The sequence below is a fragment of the Sinocyclocheilus rhinocerous genome, unplaced genomic scaffold, assembly GCF_001515625.1.
Source record: "Sinocyclocheilus rhinocerous isolate Xijiao unplaced genomic scaffold, SAMN03320098_v1.1 scaffold789, whole genome shotgun sequence".
Classification (NCBI taxonomy): Eukaryota; Metazoa; Chordata; class Actinopteri; order Cypriniformes; family Cyprinidae; genus Sinocyclocheilus; species Sinocyclocheilus rhinocerous.
The window spans coordinates 826,952-851,418 of NW_015667306.1; the positions used below are offsets into that span (position 1 = coordinate 826,952).

Genomic DNA, 24,467 nt, shown 5'->3' on the forward strand with positions numbered 1-24,467 from the left:
CTGGGTGATTTTACTGTCAATCCACTTAGTGTAGTGGGAGATGATCGTGTAGAGTCCAGGCTTTTTGGTGGTGCCACATTTCTTCCCTCCATTAGAGGTTATTCCCACAGCAATGTCCTTGTATAAGAGAGGACCTCCGGAGTCACCCTATTAGACCAAAAGACAGCAGAAACAAGAGAAGTCTTGTATTAGACTTTGTCTTTATAGTGGTCATATTCAACTTGACGTGCTTTATGAACCATTGCAATGAACTTACATCACAGGTGTCCTTTGGTTTTTCTGCAGCACAGAGCATGTTGTTTGTGAACTTTGTTCCATAGTAGTCACCGCGGCCACAGAGCCATCGATCCATGACTTTGATACCGAGCTCTTGCAATTTGTCTGGTCGTCCTCCCAGGTTGTCCAAGGAACCCCACCCAACTGTTTTCACGGCAGCAGCCTCCTCTGGGTCAGACCCACCTTCGCGCAGGAATTTCACTGGTTTCACTGCATCGCTCTCAGTGATTGGCTTATCCAGCTGTCAAAAACAACAGCATAGACAGTCTTCTGATGAAAACTATTCTCATATATATATATATATACACACACACACACACACACACACACACACACACACACAGACTACATGATTGGACATGAATGTGTACAAAAATGTAGTTATTGTACATGAATGTGTACAACCATTTTTCCATTTTTCATCAACTTTACATTTTCAGAATCACTCAAATGTTTATTAATAAACTTTCTATAATAGTTATCTGATGTCTTGGTTGAATTGTTTTCATAATAATTTTTCATAGCAGCACAATGTCTTGCAGGTCAAGGTATTTGAATAATTTTGATTGCAGCTGTATACACACAACCAAACAATTAATCAGCATTTATTTGTATTATTATAAATGTCTCTACTGTAGCTTTTGATGAAAAGTTGCTGAAACTTTGCCAACCTAAGGAATAAATTATATTTTACAAAAAAACAACAACAACATTATTTTAAATTGGAATATGTTACAATATTACTGCTTTTACTGTATTTTTGATCAAATAAATGCAGCCTTATGAGCGTAAAACACTTCTTTTCAATAAATATGTTTAAAAAAACATTTATTAAACATTTATATGAAATTATTCCAATCATTTGGACAACAGTGTGTGTTGTCCAACACACACACACACACACACACATATTTTATGGCAGATATAGATTTAATATTTTTCACTTATGCTCTTGAGAATATGCAAAACTTTTGTGCATTTGAAAGGTTCCATGGATGTTAAAGTTTTTCATGGAACTAGATGCCAATAAAGTAGCCTACCTTTATTTTTAAGAGCGTGTACTGCAAACATGTCAATATAATTAAGCAGTACCAGACCACAACAGATTTGTTTTAATTAGTTTAAAAATTTTTTTATTATTATCTTATTATCTAATTATTAGATTTTTTAAATGTTTTTGAAAGAAGTCTCTTATGTTCACCAAGGCTGCATTTATTCAATTTAAAATACAGTAAAAACAGTAATATTTTGAAATATTACAATTTAAAATAATTGTTTAAACATATTTAAAAATGTAATTTATTTATGTGATGCAAAGTTGAATTTTCAGCATCATTACTCCAGACTTCTGTATCACATGATCCTTCAGAAATCATTCTAATATGCTGATTTACTGCTCACAAACATTTTCATTGTTATCAATGCTGAAAACAGTTATGCTGCTTAATATTTTCGTGGAAACTGTGATACATAATCCAATAATCAGTTATGCTGTCCATATTTACATTTACTCAATAACCTTAAAGTGCGGGGGACACGTCCCCCCCGTCTGCTACGCGCCTGCTCTAAGCTGCTTTTTTTGTGTCTCCATTGTGTAGAGGTGTGAGAAGGAGTGATTTTACCCCTTTTGCTGGGGTCAGATTTCAGCCTGTATTCTGTGGCTTGCATAAGAGTGACTGACAGGAGGAAGTATCTCCTTGACCTGAGGAAGAGAGAAGCTTTAGTTCAGTCAGTTGATGATACAATTGTCATTTCCTCTGTTATTTTTAACCTTCTTTTTAGAAATCTTTATTTTACTTTATTGCCACTATTGGTGCTGTTATTGATTATATAACAGTCGTGCTTTTTTTTTGTTTTTTTTAATAAAACGTTAAATATATATCAAGTGAATGATATATGAACAAGCCCCTCTGTTAAAACCTTTAAACTAGTGCATGAAAAAAAACTCATTTTGAGAAAACGGCCTTTAAAGATATGTATTGTAAATTCTAATTGAAATATGCAGATGCAAATAGATCAAATGCAATAAAATAAACACTTTAATCTGTATTTTGGATATTTTCTTTGCATTTGTCTGAAAAAAAAAGACAAGCTGGAAGCAAAATCTCATAATTGACATGCAGTCCCTGAAAAAAACAATGGCTTGATGTTTTGAATTAATGGCAGTTTTATACTTATACAAATTCAGTAATTCAGCAGATGTTAAGTAATAGGGTCATAAAATCACATTTGCCTGGCCAAAGTCTTTGCATTTAAAATTACTTGAAGAAAAGGACAGAGGAAAACTTTCTTTGCTTTATTCACAGACATGATATAAATAGCAAGGATGAATGATGTAAATCTAAAATTTCCAACCAAATCAGACCTATTCATAATATAAATCGGTATTATTGGCTTAGAATAGTAAATTGAGATAAGGATATAACCGTTTTGAACACCTGTTTACAGGTGTGCGTGTATTGGGATAAGGGGCTTTCGTCTCTGTATGAGTGTTCTCTTTTTGTTCTCTGAATGAGAGTTCTCTTTCACTATTAATGAACAAATCAAGCAAATTAACTTTGAGCCCAAATCCTCTTAAAGACGATGGCTGGCCAGGATGGTCTCTATCCCTCATGTCCTATCCTTTAAAGAAACAATACAGTCAAGTTATACATTTAATATTTACACATAAAGTCAGCACAGTTGATGTCTGCCTTGTTTGTATGATTAGTATCTTTGACAGAATCAATAGCACTCTCCAAAAAAATATATATATATATTTAAAAAATTTTTTTTATAATTGTATCTTGGTTAGTCCATCTCATTTGTTCATCCTTCCTGCTTGTTTCCATGTTTGCCACAAAAGCATTTCATTTTCAAGGTCAAGTCAAAGAATTAAGCCTTATTTGAGTTTTCTTTCTTTTCTTTTTTTCTTTTATTCATTAATTAATTTATTAGATATTACTTTAAACACACAGTACGATAAATGACTGAATTATGTATCAACTTAGTCTCAGCCTCAGACGTCACACCCACGGACCGTTGGCTAAACGTCTGATGCATATGGCACACAAAAGTGGAAACACTCACTGAGTTTCGAAGTCGTCATCGGATTGGTTGAATTATACAGGATTTCCGGGAGACGTGTGTGTCGCGTTCTTTAACGTTCCGCCTGGAAACAAAGATGCCGTGACGCCAAACCCCCTCACGAAAGAAGAAAGCCGTCGTGTTTACAGCTGTGACAACTTGTGATTATCAGGATCAACTAATTGCTGGATTTTCAAAAGTATGTGAAAAATGTAAAGTTTGCGGCATAGAATTTTTAAAATAAGAGTTTTATACTGTTATTGTCTGTTATTGTGGCGACATTTCCACGCCCCGAAACGTGACGATGAACTAAACAAACTGTGATTGGTTGTTTGACATGTCGGTCAAGCGGCCTCATGGACGGGCCTTGGCCAATGAAAGCTGCCATGGATTCCAGACCTTCAGCTGTCAGTCTGAAGTTCTGGCTATGCGAGACTAGTATCAATTCCTCTCAAAAGTCTTGATTGCATTATTGAGTATGTTTTTGAATATTTGAGTGTAAACGCAGCCTAAATGATGAGAATTTTTTTTATTTTTGGGTGAACTTAACTTTTAACTTGAGAGATTTACCGCATTAGAAGACTGTCTAACATTACATATAATTTTGTCTTAAGATTTTCAAAAACTTCTTGTAATTACACTATTCAAACGCTTTATATTTCGACATACTGATATTGTCACCTGGTGGCCGAGGTTAGTACTGCATGCTAATTATTAGAGAGCATATGTTGCCACTAGAATTTTTAATGGAGAAGACAAAAATAAGACAAAAAAACGTGCAGATGCCATTTTTCAAGGAAATTAATAAATTTTTAATAATGCGAGTTTGCACTTTAGTTTGTAATTTAAGTGTTCAAATAGTTGTGTCTTGAACGGTAAGGTGAATATTAAGGTGCCTTACACTAGTAACTCATTTGTGTTTGTGTGAAGGTTACACCAGGCTCAGTGTGTGCAGTGTTTGGACTGGGTGCAGTAGGTCTGGCTGCAGTCATGGGCTGTAAAAACGCTGGAGCTTCTCGCATCTTTGCTGTGGATATTAATGAGCAGAAGTTTGAGAAGGCAAAGGTCTTTGGTGCCACTGATTTTCTGAATCCGAAGGCATATAATAAACCCATCTCTGAAGTACTGGCAGAAATGACCAATGGAGGAGTGGATTTCTCACTTGAGTGTGTGGGCAACACTGAAGTAATGGTAAGACCTGCCTGACACATTTGTAAAAGGTGCATTCATTTACTAACTCCTTTAAAAGCTTTCAGTACTTGAATTTTTTTTGTGTGTGAATTTAATGTTTTTGACCTCAGAGAACTGCACTGGAGTCCTGTGTAAAAGGTTGGGGTGTGAGTATTTTGGTTGGCTATACTGATGTAGACTTTTCAGCAAGGCCAATTCAACTCATATCTGGGAAAACATGGAAGGGAACCCTATTAGGAGGTAAACCAGCTGTCAGTTAATGCTTTCTATGGCTTTGAGAGCACATGCCTGTGCATGTATTCATTTCCGTTTATGTGAAAAAGGTGGTTAGTGACTACATGACTGGCAAAATAAAGCTTGACGACTTTATAACCCACAAAATGGACCTGGAGCAGACCAATGATGCCATCAACCTCATGAAGACTGGACAATGGTACATTTCTCACTTTTTTACCTCAGGTTAAACCTATAAGGAAAAAGTTCTAACTTTTTTCCCCCCTTATCTTACAGCATTCGATGCATACTGAATATATCCAATCATTTAATCTCCACTCAACTTCTACGCCACAGTTTGAGACAATCGGATGGGAACAGATTGCTCAGACTTACCGCAGACACACTCAATACTACTTTAAAGCACTGTAACTATTTGATTGGTTGTTTGACATGTCGGTCAAGCGGCCTCATGGACGGGCCTTGGCCAATGAAAGCTGCCATGGATTCCAGACCTTCAGCTGTCAGTCTGAAGTTCTGGCTATGCGAGACTAGTATCAATTCCTCTCAAAAGTCTTGATTGCATTATTGAGTATGTTTTTGAATATTTGAGTGTAAACGCAGCCTAAATGATGAGAATTTTTTTTATTTTTGGGTGAACTTAACTTTTAACTTGAGAGATTTACCGCATTAGAAGACTGTCTAACATTACATATAATTTTGTCTTAAGATTTTCAAAAACTTCTTGTAATTACACTATTCAAACGCTTTATATTTCGACATACTGATATTGTCACCTGGTGGCCGAGGTTAGTACTGCATGCTAATTATTAGAGAGCATATGTTGCCACTAGAATTTTTAATGGAGAAGACAAAAATAAGACAAAAAAACGTGCAGATGCCATTTTTCAAGGAAATTAATAAATTTTTAATAATGCGAGTTTGCACTTTAGTTTGTAATTTAAGTGTTCAAATAGTTGTGTCTTGAACGGTAAGGTGAATATTAAGGTGCCTTACACTAGTAACTCATTTGTGTTTGTGTGAAGGTTACACCAGGCTCAGTGTGTGCAGTGTTTGGACTGGGTGCAGTAGGTCTGGCTGCAGTCATGGGCTGTAAAAACGCCGGAGCTTCTCGCATCTTTGCTGTGGATATTAATGAGCAGAAGTTTGAGAAGGCAAAGGTCTTTGGTGCCACTGATTTTCTGAATCCGAAGGCATATAATAAACCCATCTCTGAAGTACTGGCAGAAATGACCAACGGAGGAGTGGATTTCTCACTTGAGTGTGTGGGCAACACTGAAGTAATGGTAAGACCTGCCTGACACATTTGTAAAAGGTGCATTCATTTACTAACTCCTTTAAAAGCTTTCAGTACTTGAATTTTTTTTGTGTGTGAATTTAATGTTTTTGACCTCAGAGAACTGCACTGGAGTCCTGTGTAAAAGGTTGGGGTGTGAGTATTTTGGTTGGCTATACTGATGTAGACATTTCAGCACGACAAATTCAATTCATATCTGGGAAAACCTGGAAGGGAACCCTATTAGGAGGTAAACCAGCTGTCAGTTAATGCTTTCTATGGCTTTGAGAGCACATGCCTGTGCATGTATTCATTTCCGTTTATGTGAAAAAGGTGGTTAGTGACTACATGACTGGCAAAATAAAGCTTGACGACTTTATAACCCACAAAATGGACCTGGAGCAGACCAATGATGCCATCAACCTCATGAAGACTGGACAATGGTACATTTCTCACTTTTTTACCTCAGGTTAAACCTATAAGGAAAAAGTTCTAACTTTTTTCCCCCCTTATCTTACAGCATTCGATGCATACTGAATATATCCAATCATTTAATCTCCACTCAACTTCTACGCCACAGTTTGAGACAATCGGATGGGAACAGATTGCTCAGACTTACCGCAGACACACTCAATACTACTTTAAAGCACTGTAACTATTTCTGAAAGGTGTAGAAAGAACTGAAGTAATGGAACGAATCTTATGCCTGGCTAAAAAGTGAATTAGGTTTCATCAAAAACAAACAAGAATTCAATACAGATGAATCTCTTGGATGATCTTTTCAGTTGCTTTCATAAGTCACTGCTGAAATGTCTTTCCTTTGTGATGATTGTCTGATGTTTGGCATTTGTTGTAAATTAAAAATAAATTTTAAAAAATCACAAAAAATAAAAGGAGAAAATATACTTTAATTCAGCTTGAATACTGAAACCGTGAAACTGATTTCATGAGATGCGTCAAACAGACAAAGAGGCCTGCAACTGCTTTTCGCATTGCTCTTTAAGTGGCATTAAACAACCAAAGACAAACAAAAATCATCTTTTCATTGACTAAGGATGACTGCAGTGAAAGGACACTAGGTGTTCATAGACAGTCACTCAAACAAGACACTGGAAGAAGTTCATGAAAAACATTTATACAATGTTCAATAACGTTACGAGGCACTCTTTTAGCTATAAAGAGTTTTCATATATCAATCAAGATTTGATAAGATTTGGAGAGACTCCAGTGTTTTATCACATCCACTCGTTGCATCTCAAACCCCAACAATGGCTAACAAAAACACGGTACACTGCAACGAGCCAGGCAGACAAACACACTGAAGCAGACTGAGAAAGCAAACCTCACAGTCAGCGCGCTCTCTCTCAAACACACAGGTGCGCACACGCAAAACCACTCACAGATACCGTTGCCATGTAGACAGAGTGTGGCGGCACTGTAACCAGGTTAAAGGCCAGTGCCTTTGAATGTACTCAGATCCAAGCTGATTAATGTGACTGTCAGGTGACACATTCAGAAGTTAATAAATCTCCACCTCCTGCCCAAATTCATTGTCACGGCCACGTGGCCAATCGTCTCCTGCCCAACAGAGAACCACTGTGTGATTGGCTGATTGGTGATATGGGGCGGAGCTGTTGTTTCCTCCACTGCAGAATAGGGCTCGTATGACCCCACCATCCTACATTTGGGACAAGAAGTGAGCACGGCCATTATCCTCAAGCCGACGTGTGAGGATTTCACAGCCTGTCTCCGTCACGAGGAGCGTGTGCTCAAACTGGGCCGAGCGTTTACCGTCACGAGTGACTGCAGTCCAACCATCTGGCCACGTCTCATCTTGCCAGCCACCTGCACAGAGCAAAGACTCTTAAATATTCAATTGATTACAATATTTAATCACATCAAATCTCACATTTGTATAGTTAACAGTATATGTTAAAAGAAGAAAACTTGCATGTGCAATTGTCAGGTCGAGCAGTTTGTGCGCATGATACACAGGAACACTGAGCGTAAAAAAAAAAAAAAAGTAAAGTTTTGTTTTACACTACTTTTCAAATGTTTGGGGTTTGAAAAATATTTTTTTCATGAGTCTCTTATGCTCACCAAGACTGCATTTATTTGAACAGGAATACAGTAAAATCAGTAATATTGCAAAATATTTTTTACAATAGAAAAACTGTTTTCTATTTGAATATATTTTAAAATGTAATTTATTCATGTGAAGGCAAAGCTGAATTTTCAGCATCCAGTCTTCAGTGTCACATGATCCTTCAGAAATCATTCTAATATGCTGATTTGCTGCTCAAGAAACATTTCTTATCAATTTTGAAAACAATTTAATTTATTAATTTGAGCACCAAATGGCTTAATATTTTTGTGAAACCATAAGACATTTTCTTTTCAGGACTCTTCAACAAATAGAAGGTTCTAAAGAACAGTATTTATTAGAAATTGATATCTTTTGTAACATACATGCCTCTCACTTCTGATCGATTTAATACATCCTTGCTGGATAAAAGTATTAATTTCTTACAAAATTAAAATCTTACTGACCCTAAAGCTTTGAAGGATAGTGTAAATGAACAAACCAATTGCATGTTTGACGTTAACTTTGACAGCCCTATTTTTAAAAATCCTTTTTTTTATAATTTTAAACAATAAGTACACAATTAAGATTTAAGAAAATTGTTTTGTAAGTTGTCTTCTACCTTCGCAGATCATGGGCTCAATAGTGAACACATGACCAGGTTTCATCACTCCTACAGCTTTATTCTCTGTAAAGACACATAAAACAAGGACAGTACAAGCTTTAAGTGTACAAGTTTTCTGCAGGTTCAATTACATCTCAGTTCGCAATGCTTGTATCATTCAGACGGTGTCTTTTTGACAAGATGTTACTCACTGGCATAGTGCGGTACGTTTGGTGCCGTGTGGAACAGTTTGTGAATGCCGTGGCCACAATAGCTCCGTACCACAGAGAAACCGTTTGCCTGCGCGTGTTTCTGGATGATGTTTCCCAGCTCACGATAACGGATACCAGACTTCACTAGACACAAGACAGAAACAACCTTTTTCAGGTCACAACAAAGATATCCCTCTGTACAAGTCTGCCCTCTAAAGATCATTAGTGTACATCACATCACACAAATACACTGTACACTACATAATCTAGCCCAACAAAAATGAATCAAACTCAAATCACATGGAGTCTGTTGAATGGTTTAGTGTTGTTTGCATCTGCTTTCATACTCACCAGAGTCGATGGCTTGCATTAGACATTCATAAGTGGTCTGAACCAATCTCTTGGCTCCCTCATCTACTTCACCCACGAAAAAGGTTTCATTCAGATCCCCATGGTAACCATTGTGGTAAACTGTTATGTCGACTGCAGGGGGAAAAAATTACATATGATTAGCCAAGTGAACATGTAACATTTAGTGCAAAAGCAAAAAAACAAAACAAGAAAAAAAGGCTGCAGATTCCATCTGGCTCTGGATCTTGCCTTCAGCATAAGGTCTGTTTAGTGTAAATTTGGCATTAAATGTAAATAGAAGTAGTTCTCAGTTCATTGTTGCTGTAGCCTATGATATTTAAATTAAGGTGACCAATGACAAAACATGTAGCAAGGAATAAAGAGATCTACATGTCACTGGTCATTTGTTTCTTTTACTTATCTATTATGACAGTAACAAGAATAAACAGCTTTAATAATATGGCATTTTGACAATGGTACCTAAACTGAGCAGAAGGAAAAAACATCAGTCTGGACAGAGTTCTGCAAGAACAAGCCAATGCATTCACAGAAATGTGAACATGTGGAAAAATCAGTCACACACAAATCTCGAATGTCCAGTGAATGTCTATCTGCCATCTGGACTGACTGAAATATGAAATATAATGTCAATATAGAGGGAGGGTGTTATTCTATAACAGCCCTCTTGAGGGCAAAAACCAGATCTCCCATAAAAATTTTGCAAGGAAGATGCATTCATATACTACTGTTCACATGTATGCTGATACATACTATTCAGTATGTCCTCATCCTGGAGGGGACGGCGGTCAGGTATCCCATGACAGATGACTTCATTGACAGAGGTGCAGCAGGACTTGGGAAAGTTGTAGTAGTTCAGAGGTGAGGGATAGCAGTTCCTCGCTGTACATGCCTTAACCAACAAGTATGGACAAATCGTTTGCCATTAGCATCAACATTCATACAGGCTGTCCTGCTCAAATGACAATGACAGTAGAATTTTTAAAAATCCCAAGCGTTTATTATATATACACTGTCAAAAACAGTCGTCAAACAATTGTCAAAATTATACATTTTTTTCCCCGGAAGTAAAACTAGAAAACATTATTCCAGCTTGAACCACGACCTTTACAGCAGTGGCTCTCAACCAGAAGCCCACTAGGAGGCCTTGGCAAACTTCCAAGGAGAACCCCAAAATGTCTTAAAATTATTTCAATTTAGTTACATTAACAATGTTAATTAAAGTGCTAAAAAAATGCTACAACAAAGATGTAAAATATTAAACTGGCAACATATTGAATTATTTCCTTTTTATTATAAAAAAAGTACCAGATGTATAGCTTAAATAGGAGGGACTCATGGACAAAGTGGGCCTTGGAGTCAAAAAGGTTGAGAACCACTGATTTAGAGCAAATAAAAAAGACTTTTTTTTTTCATCTGAATGCATAAACAATTTCACATTTCCCTTAGATAATCTGTATTTAAACACTCTGCACTGATCAGACTACTACTTTGCAATATTTAGATTAGAAAAAGAAAAAAGGCTGTGAAATTTTACCAAATGCACTGCATGGTCTATCTCCTCCGTCGTCACTCCAGGTTTCACCATCAGGGCAGCAATGTCAAGGACTTCTCGAGCCAGCTAAACGAAACAAATATTGTCTTTATGTTTAACAATTCAAATCTTTTTTGTGTACTTGTGATAGACTTGACAGGCCGCCATCCCACTAGACAATTTTTCAGCATATTTGCATACATTTTGTGAATTTATCTTGTGTAATCAAGTGTTTTTCTGGGGTTCCCTTATACCTAACATTTAAATGACTACTTAAATTAGAAATTGATAGCAGAACAAACTGTGGCAGAACAATCGGTGTTCAAATAGAGGCAGAAAATGGCTCTCACAACACCCAAAACTTCAACCGTTACATTTCTTCATACAAAGTTATAATATGTTAAATTATTATGTTGGTTTACCTTGCACACAACTCTCATGCCCTCAATCTCTTCAGCATTGAGGATCTTAATCTGAGACGTCCCTTTCATGGTCTGCTCTGACTCTGACATTCCTGCAAGCAGTGATGAATTGGTGAGTAGTAAAATACACAGATACCCATCTACCCACAAAAGCATCTTACTATCACTCAAATATAAGGACTAGCTCTGCCTATTGACCTTCACAACAGAATCTCAACAGCACGGTTTCCAGTCAGCTAATAAAGACAACACAACCACTTCTTACAGATAACACACACACACACACACACATACGGTTGCTGATCCAGTGAGGTCTGGGACATGACAGTTTGGCAATGACGTAATCACGGACAGTTCCTGCTAGGGCTGGGCGATATATATATATATATATATATATCGTGTGGCAGTGAAGACAGATTATATATACCCTACCGGTCAGGTTTGCAATAATTAATTTTTGATGTTGTTGAAATAAGTCTCTTATGCTCATCATAAGAGACTAATTGTCTATTGTAATATATTATAAAATCTAACTTGTTCCTGTGATTGTAAGGCTGAATTTTTTAAGCTGCCATTACTCCAATGTCAATTTAAGATCCTTCAAAAATTATTTTAATATGCTGATTTGCTGCTCAAAAAACATTTCTTATTATTATCGATGTTGAAAACTGTTTTTGGCTGCTTAATATTTAATGTGAAAACCATCATACACTACCAAGAAATGAATACTTTTATTATTCAGCAAGTAATCATTCATTTTGATCAAAAGAGACCTTTAAGCCATTTATATTCTTAAAAAAGATTTCTATTTCAAATAAATGCTGTTCTCTCGAACTTTGTAGTCAAATAATCCTAACAACAACAAAAAAAGATCAGTTTCCATAAAATTATAAAGCTGCACAACTGTTATCAACATTGATAATAAATTGAGCACCAAATCAACATATTAGAATGATTTCTGAAGGGTCATGTGACACTGAAGACTGGAATAATAGCTGCTGAAAATTTAGCTTTGCCATCACAGGAATAAATTATGTTTTAAAATATATTATAAGAGAAAACAGTCATTTTAAATGGTAATAATTTTTTACAATATTGTCGTCTTTCACTGTATTTAATATATGTAACCTTGGCGAGCATTCAAACTTTTGACTGGTAGTGTACCATTTGCACCATGATAGATACATTTGCATTGCTATCAACTGGCACAACTGGCACAACTGGTAACAACCCAGAGTTTAAACGCTCAACCATTTTTTATTGAATTCCCAACAAACAACTATAGATAGAAATACAACAATATCGCCCACCTCTAGCCCCAGCGGATTAACTACATCAGCCATGCAGAAACAGACAGAGCCATGCTACACAGACACACTCATTCACAAAAATACAGTCACACACCCACTGCGGAGCAAACCGCTCCCTGTAACACTGTTAAAACAAGAGGATAACACACATGGGAAGCGGCGGGACTTCGTACCTGCCAACAACCCAACCTCTGCAGCTGCAGAGAGCGAGAGAAGAGCTTCAGACACACAGCAGCAGCCCACCCCCCAAACACACACAGAGGTAAATGGAAACGTGTATAAGGTGACTTTAGGACCATCACACACACGCTCTCCCATAGAAGTCCTACTGAATGTACATTATTAAAGATGCACACACACTCCTGACCTAACCATTGGATGCTTTTGAAGACAATTAGACTTTTTCAATACATCACTATTCTACCGTTTGAAAGCCGGGGGCCGGAGACTCAAAGATGAGCTAATAACAGAGGAAAGAAAGGCTGTAACTATAGGAGCCTATGACCAACTAATCACCACCATAATGGTTACTTACGGGAAGACTCTGCGGCATCCGTTAATGAAGGACAAAAGAGCATTTATTCACAAAACAGTGATTCATGAGAGCTGCTTTTATACTATAAGAAAAAAGGTGTTTGTGTAATCTCTCATACAAAGACACCTCTGCCAACAACCCAACCTCTGCAGCTGCAGAGAGCGAGAGAAGAGCTTCAGACACACAGCAGCAGCCCACCCCCCAAACACACAGAGGTAAATGGAAACGTGAATAAGGTGACTTTAGGACCATCACACACACGCTCTCCCATAGAAGTCCTACTGAATGTACATTATTAAAGATGCGCACACACTCCTGACCTAACCATTGGATGCTTTTGAAGACAATTAGACTTTTTCAATACATCACTATTCTACCGTTTGAAAGCCGGGGGCCGGAGACTCAAAGATGAGCTAATAACAGAGGAAAGAAAGGCTGTAACTATAGGAGCCTATGACCAACTAATCACCACCATAATGGTTACTTACGGGAAGACTCTGCGGCATCCGTTAATGAAGGACAAAAGAGCATTTATTCACAAAACAGTGATTCATGAGAGCTGCTTTTATACTATAAGAAAAAAGGTGTTTGTGTAATCTCTCATACAAAGACACCTACTGTATTATCGTTTGAAATATCCTTCCATCATGAATATTGTTTAAGAGCCCCTGAAAAGTATTTGGACACTTAAACATGTATGCATTTCATAGCATTAAATATATTTTCACAGTTCACAGATGCACTAGCAGAGTAACTAGCAGTTTAGTGATAATCGGTCTTAAAAAACAACAACAACATCATGCCATTTATACACTAACGTTTAAAGTTTGTGGTCACTGGTCAGTAAGTTTTTTTTTTAAAGAAATTAATACTTCTATTCAGCAAGGATGCATTAAATTGATGTAAAATGACAGTCAAGACATTTATAATGTTAGAGAAGACTTATACATCAAATAAACGGTGTTCTTTTGGACTTTCAATTCATCGGAAATCCCAAAAAAATGTATCACAGTTTCCACAAAAATATTAAGCATGACTGTTTTCAACATTGATCATAATAAGAATTGAATCTTGAGCAGCAAATTATCATATTAAAATGATTTCTGAAGGATCATGTGACACTTAAGACTGCGGAAATATAATTAACATATATTAATGCAGTTATTTTAAAATCTACTAATTTTTAAGAAGCTGTTTTTCATTTCTTAAAGGTTTGATTTGCTTGATTCAGAAAAGATTAGGACCACAAATACATTTGTAAAAAACACCTTTTCACAAACAAATGACCAAACCTCCTCAAGTTAAAAGTAGTCCTAATTGAAAAGGACTTGTGAAAATCATACAGTAACAGTAGGAGTGGATTATGTGTCCAAATACTTTCCAGGGCCACATATGTAACACCATATGAAACATTTTAGTCATGATGCTTACCCAACTAACTAACTAAATAAATAAAATAAAATCACCTAAATGGAAGCACACCACAAAGCATTTGGTCTCACCGTCTCCTTTCCTAATCACAAATGATTATGAGAGCATTAAACTCCAAATAATAATAATAATGATGATACAGATGCACCAACCAGATACCAAACAAAAAACAAAGCTAGAATTTTCTGTAAACATAGGTTATCCTTGCGCATCTTGATACACATTTACATTAACCTGCTAAATAAATAAAATAAAATCACCTAAATGGAAGCACACCACAAAGCATTTGGTCTCACCGTCTCCTTCCTAATCACAAATGATTATGAGAGCATTAAACTCCAAATAATAATAATGATGATACAGATGCACCAACCAGATACCAAACAAAAAACAAAGCTAGAATTTTCTGTAAACATAGGTTATCCTTGCGCATCTTGATACACATTTACATTAACCTGTGGTTAATCTGGTCAGACGTGCACTACTGCAGCAAACACTACATTTAAAAAATCTAACGGCACTTCAGCAGATGAGATGGAGGCCATTAGTTTAAAAGCTTGTATGTCAGTGGCCCGTTTCAAGGGCCAAAAGTTTAAACTTCACACAGGAGTAATAATGAACAAGGCAGTCTGTTAGAAAAGTGCAATGCCTCAGAAAAAGGACATGGAGCAAGAAAGGTAGTCCAGATGAGAGAGGTTGTTCTGAATTTTGCAAGGCATAATTTACAGAATGAGGCCCAATTTATGTGTGAAGGGATTTGCAATCTTACCCAAAGGATGATCTGCATAGTCTGGTCTCTGGATGTTGCTAGGAACAAGCCGCATGGGGGTCTGAAAACAACCAAGAAAAATAGATGAAACTAAATGTTTGAATGCATAAATTTGTTTTGTTCTATGGTAACGCATGTGTGTTGTAATTATCGTGCTGTCAATGATCATGTCCATCCCTGGTGTGCTGCATCCTTACCAATGGATAGTGGGGTCGCAGTTTACCAGTGTATCTGTACCCGAGCCACGGGTCTGTGTTGATTTCTTTCTCCACACAGTTCTTTCCCTCATCTTTTATTTTGTCCTCCTCTGTAAATGAAAAGCCGGATATTAATGATGGCATTAATATGCAAGACATGATTTGTATACCACATACAAAATATAAATGCAGAAGTGAACATCACTCAACACTGAGACTGAATAAAACACACATACTTGCTTTTTTGTGGAGCAGTTTGTGGGTGGCCCAGCTGCCTTTGAAACACTCCTGAAAACATAAAAAAACCTCAAGTTACGCAAACAACTCACTTCTTAAAAAGCCAATAAAATGTAATGCCTGTTAGTTTTGAGGCATTTATATGTTAATGTACGAAACTACACTACAGTTCAAACATTTTTTTGAATGAAAATATTACTTTGATACAACAAGGATGCATTCAATTGAGACAAGAGACAATATTTACATGAATAATGTTACAAAAGATTTATATTTAAAATAAATGCTGTTCTTTTGAACTTTCTATTCATCAAACAATCCTGAAAAGATAGTTTCCACACAAAATATTAAGCAGCACAACCATTAACAAATTTTTTTGAGCAGCACATCAGCATATGAGAATGATTTCTGAAGGATCGTGTGAACCTGAAGACTGCTTTGCAATCACAAAAATAAATTACATTTGAACATATTAAAAGAGAAAACAGTTACTTTTAATTATAATAAGACATCATTAATAATATTACTGTTTATGGTATTTTGATCGAATAAATGCAGACTTGGTGAGCATAAGTCTCACCAAGTCTTTTTCAAAAACATTAAAAAGTCTTACCAAGCCCAAACATTTGAACGTTGTGTATATTTTAGCATTTACTTAAAATTAAATTTTAATACTATAAATTCATAATTCATTAAGACTCTGTTCCAAGAAACAGATAAAACATTTTGATGACAAGTGACGATCTTGCATCGAATGAAAATATTCCACTTAATAATAAATAAGCAATAAATCAAGGTTCACAACTGTGATGTAAACTAAAGGCTATTGGCTATTTTATAAAAATAGAAAAACCTTTTGGTATCTCCTGCTCCAACCTCCTATTTGAATAAGGAGTACATAAACATAGTTGATTGAAGCGTATACTTTAGCACAATTAGAAAGAAAGTATGATGAAAATTTCCCATATAATACATCACAAACCTCTGTACCATTTTATAATATCACCCGGAGAGTTCGCTCAAAAATAAAAACTCATGTATGACTTACTTTCTTCTGTGGAACATAAAAGAGGATATTCTCAAGAATGTGGGGGTCCGAACTACATCGAACACAATTGACTAACAGTATAAGAAAATAAAAACACAGAATCGAAATTCATACAGGTTTAGAATTACAGCGGCTCATCTAATAAGGGTGAAAGTTTGAATCAGATGGAATTGGTGGAATGTCAAATCAGATATTTTGGCCTTGGCAGCACCCTGTCATCATATCAGCCTCTCAACTCAGCAAGCAGGACAGCAGATCTGCCCTGCCACAGGTGCTACAGTCCAAGCAGTTGTCTCAAAACGTAACGTACCTGTCTACTTAAACAGCATATTTTGAGCATAGGCCTTTAAACACTAGTATGACGCCCAAAAATGCTGTAGACAGCTCACTTTTCTGGGCACTCCTAGATTTTGACTCAAAACCCAGTGAGCTGCCAACCTAGACAGCATTTTTGACCATCCTGGCCATGTAACGCATAAAACACATGTGATAGCCTCAATGCTGTCTAGATAGGCAGCTCACTAGGATTTGAGACACAGCCTAGGCTAGGAGTGCCCAGCAAAATCATACGAGAATGAAAAAAGGTAGGGTTAGATCTACATTTCCTTACAGGCTGCACAGATTTGTGCATCCTTTTGTTTAGAAACTGGAAATAAAATAACTAAATGGTTGATGTATTGATTTGACAAATGAGCAGCAGCACGCGAGCCACGTTGAGCTGAAGTCATTTAAAGCACGCCGAGCAAATAAACAGCTCGCAAATTACATTTTCACTCCGTGTTTACGGTTAAGCATCTCAGACAGATTTGTCATCCAGAAAATCATCATGCACAAAACTTTGATGTAAACGTCAAAGCTCAGAGTAGGGTTTAGTGTCTGATTGTGATGTAAGACAGCTAGCTAGCTAATGCTGAGCTCAGCCCCGTAGGCCGGCAGCGTGACATAAGCTACAAAACCCGAGAGCTTCGCTTGTTTCTTAAAGCAAAAGTGTCAGAGCTTCACCTGAGAGCAAAAGTATGAGCCTTGAATTCCGAGTTTAATGCAGGTGGGACACTGGAGCTTAGCTTCGCTGTGGCAGCCTTCCGTCTCACACTCCCGTGTCTCCACCGCCGCCATGCTTCTGCTGCTGTCGGTCAGAGAGAGAGCGCTGCGGTCTACTACTGCGGTCATCTGAGACAGAGTTGCCAAGTCCGCTTATAATACGCGACTTCTTTTTTTGTGAAGTTGCGTGAAAAAATCCAGGGTTGCTGTTTTGTGGGCTTATTTAAATATATATATATATATGCTTGCTTGTTAGGAAAATCTTACAAGCAACTTCGTTTCTTTACATTTATGTTCGCCGTATTCTCCAGGTATTGATTGATACTCTGTCTGCTCACAGGCTAGCTAATCAGTACAATAATCAGTGTTGCCAGATTGGAAATGTCCAAGTATCGTACCAGAAGCTCAAAATTATCGTACATGAGTCAAACGTACATAATACAGCTATTTATCTAGACCAACAACTTTTTGACACAACCTGCAAATGACCACAATAGATAAAAAACTAGATAAATAACTCCACCTGTGAGTCTCTGTCATCGGAAGCCTGCCTGCCAGATGTTGAGGGGGTTCTTGCCGTCATGGACCGCAAGATAGTGCTCGTTGGCTTGAAAGCAGGGCACCCTCCTGAATTCTTAACACACTCTGAGGTGTGCACGAGCGCATTTATAGTGTCTGTAATGAGCCGATTTCGTGGATGAGTATAGAAACCCTATGATTACAACTACCATCATTTAAGAGTCACACAATTCTGAAATAATCGTACATTATGGGATTTTTTAAAAGATTGTTTGTACATCGTACAGAGGTCAAAATTATCATACAAATACGATAATTATCGTACGTCTGGCAACACTGGCAATAATATAAGGGCTGTATGGTCTGTGTAACGCAGACCAAAAGATTGGAACTCTGTAAATAAGTGGAGCGGAGCGGCAGAGCGAGTTCTTCATCCCGCTAGAAGCGCTCTGTAATCACGCCGCCGTGATTCCACTCCGGGTTTTTTTATTTCCCGCACCCCGTTGCAAGAGAAACCCAGATCTGAGCAGTACTAGTCTGGAACCAGAGAAAACGCGGCCGCTCAAACTTCTCGGTACAGTTTTGAGAGAAACGAATCTTTCTGAAACTGAATCAACTGAAGAAATTGCTTATCAAAATGATTTAGCCTACTGTTTTTCTGTTCGAAACACCACAGACTATCGGCACCTGCTGGTCAAAATGGTGTACATGCAACGAAAACTCAAACAGCTTTCACAAACCAACCGCAAATATTTTCATTAAAGTGTAATCTATTAAATGTAATGTAGGCTACAAATAATGAAATACCATTACATTTGAAGGTTTTCTAAAAAAAAATTTTTTTGTTTTAGAGAATATTTTATGTTGTTAATGGGCTTGGCAAAGTGGTTTAATTAGAAGCAATTACATAGCATTCTCCTTTTTGAATTATGTATGTGTATAATACACAAACGTATGTATTATACAGACATAAGTATAATGAATTAAATAAATTACTAAAAAAAACTTATTATAAAACTGACCCGAGCTGAGTTAAAATCATTATAGACACTCTTCAACTACGGAAGTCCTAAAAGGCCATGGATTATTTTTTTTCTTTCTTTCTTGTTTTGTCGTGATGACTTAATTATCTCGTGATCTCGACATAAGTTATTTTCTCGTGATCACGACATAACAAAAGTTGTTTTCTCATGATCACGACTTAATATTTTCTCGTGATCTCGACATAACGAAAGTTGTTCTCTAAGTTACACAACTGCGCCAACAGGTGGCACTATAGACCTGAATATAACTGATGTAAGTATATACTGTCGGCCTATATCCACTTTACTGTACACGTTTGGGACAGAATAAGGACCTTCTTCGTGATCGCTATAATTTGTGCAGTATTGTTCATTACTGACACTGACATTAGCTGAATTTAACTTGTTTCATAAATGATGAACTTTGCCACATTGACAGAGTTGTTGAATTGAATTAAATATTAAAGGGGTCATATGATGCGATTTCAAGTTTTCCTTTCTCTTTGGAGTGTTACAAGCTGATTGTGCATAGATTGAGCTGAATAATGACACTATTATCTTTTGTAGAGCTGCTTTACAGGTGACATTTTCATAATTGATGAATTTTACAACATTAAAGTGAAGCTGCTGTGTTGGGATGCTGTATATGAACAGGCTGTGGCAACACTCATGTAGACAACCGTGTGTTAAAAAATGTCATGTAATATATGTCATATTTATTTATGTCAATTATTAACCTATTTATATTTGTGTTTTTCTTAGAACTGTGCTCTGTAAAAACCCAGCCTTGACTGTCATTCCAATAGATACAGCGATACAGTAAAGTTTCGTCTAGAGCGCACCTCTGTTTCCAGGATCTTCAGAGGTGCTTTCTCTGCCATGCCAGAACTGCTTTATTTGTGGCTTACATATAACTCCATCACCGTTCTACATCCAAGGAGTTTCACAAACCTGTCTTTCCTTCATGAGTTACGATTGGATGGGAACCTCCTGTCCACCTTCCCTTGGGAGGGACTCGGGGATGTGCCCCGCCTTCGAACACTTGGACTGCACAATAACCGCCTGGCACGAATCCCACCCCTGGCTGCGCGTTACCTTGCCAATGTGACTTACCTGGACCTCTCGAGCAACAGGCTGAGCACCCTGCCCAACGATCTGACTGCTCTCTGGCCGTTCAGTGATAGCGCTCGGTGGTTCTAGGTGAAACACCACACTATAGATCATTTGTTAGGTTGTAGGATCATAACTAAAATGAAGAAAGCAAACAGTGGGGTTCAAAAGTTTAAGATTTTTATTTTTTTTTACAGTGAAACTTTATTATATTATACATTATATACTATATTATTTGTATAATACTTAGAATTAATAATTAAAAAATAAAAAAACCATTCAAATTTAGGTGTGTTGTATTTCATTTAAACTGATTTTTAACTATTTCTCATTCATTTTACATCATAACGTTTCTTTGTTTTTAACGTTTCCAATATCCTATAACTTAAAAAAATGAAAATTCTGTCATCATTTACTCATCTTCATGTCATTCCAAACTTGTCTGACTTGCTTTCTTCTGCAGAAAATGAAAATAATTCAAAAAAATGTTGGAAAATGGACAGTTTCGGTGACCACTGACTTTTGCCAAGATTTTCTGTGTGATTTCTGACATTTGTGTCCTGCTGTATTTACTGAGCCAAGATAAATAGGAAGATGTTTTTAGCACATAACACATAGCACATAATCCAGTAACACACCCTGACTGGCTCTCACAAAACTACTAGACAAATTGTTCCACACACATGCACACAGACACTGCCAAAGTCAGTGAAACCAAATTAAGTAAGGTAATTAAATATTTATCCAACCTGACTGGTTCACACAGACATACGTGATAAGTGCAATCTGAGAGTCTTCAGCCTTTTGATGGCTCACTACGTTCCTCCAGTGGAAACCAAAGCCCTGTGCTCTGATTAGTCCAGTCATGCTGCAGAGAACAGGTTATGTAATCAGTGCAGACCTCTGAAGACTCAATGTGTCATCATCACCCTCTCTCACCCATTTCATCTCTCCCATAGGTCTCCAGGACAACCCCTGGGTGTGTGACTGTAGGCTTTCCACTTTGCTTGACATTGGTAAAGCCCCAGAAACTTCCCTGGTCCTGTTGGATCGCTTCCTGACCTGTAGTGAACCGCTGGATCTTGCTGGAGTTCCCTTTCAGAGCGTGGAGCTCACTCGCTGCCGCAGGCCCTACGTGGTGACCTCTGCCACCAAGATCACAGCTCTACTGGGTAGCAATGTCCTTCTTCATTGTGATGTTACAGGACACCCAACCCCAACACTTATGTGGATCAAATCTGCCAGACCCAACCTTTATAACCAAGGTATCTTCTTATACACTCATGTGGCATATATTATCATACACACCAGTGTTGTTATTGTGAACTAAAATTATTTAAAAAATAAAAATAATATATATATATATATATATATATATTATAAAGCTAAAATAAATCAAATATAAATATTAGATGAAAAACTTAAAAGCCTTACAAAAATTTGAAATGTTGCTTTGGCAACTCATTTTATACAGAATTTAAGTTGAAGTACTAAATTTAATACAAATTAAATAAAAAAAATAATTAAAGCTAATTAGAAATATAAAAAAAATAAAAAGACAAAACCATATAACAAAATTGCTATCATTAAAAATAAAAACTGAAAATATAAAAGCTAATTCAAAATATTAATAAATACTAATGTATAACAGAATATAAATACCAAAAAGCATACACAATGTTGTCTCTTTTTCTATATATCATGTTTCTTATTTTATTAGAAAGACTTAAAAATAAATCAAAGACTTCAAATGACAAATTTGTGAAAATAAAATCGAATACTTTCTAAAATTTGTAGATTTTTCAGTTAAACTTTTCACTCAAATTGTTATGCTGATTAGATATGAATATAATAAAAAAATATTTATTTTTAAAATGAATAAATTACTATGATTTAACTGATGATCTCTGAATTCTGGTCTCCACTGTATATTCTCCTTTATTTTAAGGTTGTTGTAAGCAGATGCAAAGCAGCATGGACACTGAAAGATTGCCCAGAAAACTTTCTGGCTGTAAGTTACCATTAGAAATTTGCACAGTTAAAATAATTATCTTTTTAGTTGTATTGTACATGGTTTTAAACCTTTGTGTTTAAATATTACCTTACAAAGCACACTGGTGCAAATGTTTTACAAATTTATGAGCTAGTAAACTATCACGTAAGTGAGTGTCATCTTCATTAATTTGATTCAATGTCTGATCACATGCCTGCAGATGTACAAGAGTCTCCACGTGTGGGAATCCGCTGGTCGGCAGTCAGTCTGAATGGAATATCCTACAGAGACGCAGGGGAGTACAGAGCGCAAAACATGGCAGGGATATCAGGGGCCGTTGTCAGTCTGAATGTGGTCGGGGTAATGGCTGAATATGCAGACTCCAAAAACTCTGACCAACAGCAAACAGCTGCAAAATCAAACTATACAAAGAGGAAACTCAACCGGAAATCCAAGGAGATACCTTCTTTGTTACCTCGAAACATAACTAGACCGCAACATAACGAGACAAAATGAAAAGGAACAGGACAGCTGTACAGAACCTGCCGCAGAGACACTTGATTGCTTCTGAAAATCCACTGCACAGAAGACAAAAACCTATTGTCTCCAAGTCAATTCACACCTGAGACATTCAAATTATACGTTTCATTTTTCATATGAATTACCATAACTTTGTGTATATTTCCTCAGTTGACAGGTTTTTTTTTTTACTCAGCCATGACCACCAGATGGCAGCTCTGAGCTAACGCATTGTGTTACAGTATCCAAGGGCCAAGATGACCCTTTTTCTGACCTAATTTCTTATGAAATGGCATTTATATTGAGTCAAATAGAAGAAGAATAAAATTCAGTGAGAGCTTATGCATCTTAACAGCTGTAACAGCTTCCCATCTTTCTCAAATATTGATACGCCCAGATAAAACATTTACAGCAGCATTGTTCACACTCCTTATTATTTACCATTTACCATAAAGGTTTCTCACAAACTGATGATAACAAATGATGTATGATTATGATAACTAATACGTTGATGATAACATATTCTTTCATATCTACATTGCTGCCCTCCTATAAAAAAAAAAAAATCCAAGTCTGATATCAGCACTTAGTCCTGTAAAATATGACACCATATTCATGATGGGAAACTATGTGGGTTTATTAAGAATTCGCCCTGAGCAGCCCCAAAGCTCTAAGCGCTACAACACCAAGATTGCAATAGTCAGTTTTTGTAATGGTTTGAGGTCTCTCAAACTCACATATGATTGTCAATACAATAAATAGTAACATCTGGCTCAAATTACCAAAGCATAATTATCCAAATTTTCACTTTAAAATGTTATATTGATGCACAGATGCCAAAGTTGGCCTGTGATGCTCTTTGTTTTGGCCTGTCATGCTCTATGACAAAAGGGGGGCAATTAGTTAGCAATTTAATAGCAATTTGCTATTAAATTGCTAAATTTAATAGCAACTCTATTGCTATTAAATTTCACAAATAATTACAAAGAAATGACAACTGACACATTGAATTAAACATAACATTTTCCAGAAATACTAAAATAGTATTTTCTTACGTACTCCAATAATCTTTCTTTTATTTAAATAATTTTTTACACAGAATAAAAAGTGTTGCTCCTCTATTCTAAAGGATTTACAAACAATTTCCTTGCTCTCTGTGTATGGATGTTTAAAAATTGTTAACCTGAGCTTTATAGACTTTTTTCTAATCAAACATCTATTATAATCGATTACATAAAACTGCATTCAGGAAGAAAACGAGCATGTGATCTAAAGTTTAAACTAATAATCACATTATTAGTAGACATTTGTCACTTTAAATGTAAGATGTTGTGATTAAAGCTCCACTTAAAGCTGTTGTAGCCTTTAATGTCTGACAAAATTGTTCATAATTAACATTTTCAATTCTGGATATAATTTCTTTAGCCACTTAAAAAAGCTTTGTAACATTCCCCCGTTTTCTCCCGTAA

General features: G+C 36.5%; 3 protein-coding genes, 1 long non-coding RNA gene and 1 pseudogene across 7 annotated transcripts; 3 read left to right on the forward strand and 2 right to left on the reverse strand.

Annotated features, from left to right (window-relative positions):
- Positions 1 to 684, reverse strand: cfd (complement factor D (adipsin); the record flags this gene model as incomplete). Its single annotated transcript, XM_016545397.1, has 3 exons — positions 667 to 684; positions 257 to 517; positions 1 to 147 (listed from the first exon to the last, which is right to left on the reverse strand). Coding segments are annotated over exons 1-3 (426 nt in total), but the record flags the coding sequence as incomplete, so codon positions are not given.
- A 3,551-nt stretch (positions 685 to 4,235) lies between these two features.
- Positions 4,236 to 4,890, forward strand: LOC107733736 (alcohol dehydrogenase 1-like). Of its 2 annotated transcripts, XM_016545499.1 has the most exons (3): positions 4,236 to 4,533; positions 4,644 to 4,773; positions 4,865 to 4,890. In XM_016545499.1, exons 1-3 carry the CDS (start codon positions 4,333 to 4,335, stop codon positions 4,873 to 4,875), a joined length of 342 nt encoding a protein of 113 aa, XP_016400985.1. In that variant the 5' UTR covers positions 4,236 to 4,332; the 3' UTR covers positions 4,876 to 4,890. The 2 variants fall into 2 exon arrangements, with proteins under 2 accessions (XP_016400985.1, XP_016400984.1); XM_016545498.1 differs by lacking the exon at positions 4,865 to 4,890 and having other exon boundaries at positions 4,644 to 4,808.
- Positions 4,891 to 6,219: 1,329 nt separating this feature from the next.
- On the forward strand, positions 6,220 to 6,912 carry LOC107733737 (uncharacterized). Its single transcript, XR_001639013.1, has 3 exons — positions 6,220 to 6,293; positions 6,385 to 6,486; positions 6,564 to 6,912. It is a non-coding gene; the product is annotated as an uncharacterized LOC107733737 (long non-coding RNA).
- Positions 6,913 to 6,961: 49 nt separating this feature from the next.
- LOC107733733 (methionine aminopeptidase 1-like) lies at positions 6,962 to 17,989 on the reverse strand. 3 transcript variants are annotated; one of them, XM_016545496.1, is made up of 13 exons: positions 17,797 to 17,975; positions 15,746 to 15,797; positions 15,510 to 15,619; positions 15,313 to 15,373; positions 12,751 to 12,774; positions 11,268 to 11,359; positions 10,849 to 10,932; positions 10,065 to 10,203; positions 9,294 to 9,425; positions 8,943 to 9,086; positions 8,749 to 8,814; positions 7,995 to 8,043; positions 7,822 to 7,888 (listed from the first exon to the last, which is right to left on the reverse strand). In XM_016545496.1, exons 1-12 carry the CDS (start codon positions 17,962 to 17,964, stop codon positions 8,006 to 8,008), a joined length of 1,110 nt encoding a protein of 369 aa, XP_016400982.1. In that variant the 5' UTR covers positions 17,965 to 17,975; the 3' UTR covers positions 7,822 to 7,888; positions 7,995 to 8,005. The 3 variants fall into 3 exon arrangements, with proteins under 3 accessions (XP_016400980.1, XP_016400981.1, XP_016400982.1); XM_016545494.1 differs by lacking the exon at positions 7,995 to 8,043 and having other exon boundaries at positions 6,962 to 7,888; XM_016545495.1 differs by lacking the exons at positions 7,995 to 8,043; positions 12,751 to 12,774 and having other exon boundaries at positions 6,964 to 7,888; positions 17,797 to 17,989.
- A 266-nt stretch (positions 17,990 to 18,255) lies between these two features.
- LOC107733668 (leucine-rich repeat, immunoglobulin-like domain and transmembrane domain-containing protein 3) lies at positions 18,256 to 23,406 on the forward strand (annotated as a pseudogene).
- Positions 23,407 to 24,467: the final 1,061 nt, after the last annotated feature.

Coding starts and splice junctions, on each gene's coding strand:
- LOC107733733 (XM_016545494.1), bottom strand. CDS start 17,964: ATGACCGCAGTAGTAGACCGCAGCGCTCTCTCTCTGACCGACAGCAGC. Junction 9,426..10,064: donor GGATGAGGACATACTGAATA/GTATGTATCAGC, acceptor TTCCCCCTGCAG/TCGACATAACAGTTTACCAC. Junction 8,815..8,942: donor AAACGTACCGCACTATGCCA/GTGAGTAACATC, acceptor GTGTCTTTACAG/AGAATAAAGCTGTAGGAGTG.
- LOC107733736 (XM_016545498.1), top strand. CDS start 4,333: ATGGGCTGTAAAAACGCTGGAGCTTCTCGCATCTTTGCTGTGGATATT. Junction 4,534..4,643: donor TGGGCAACACTGAAGTAATG/GTAAGACCTGCC, acceptor TTTTGACCTCAG/AGAACTGCACTGGAGTCCTG.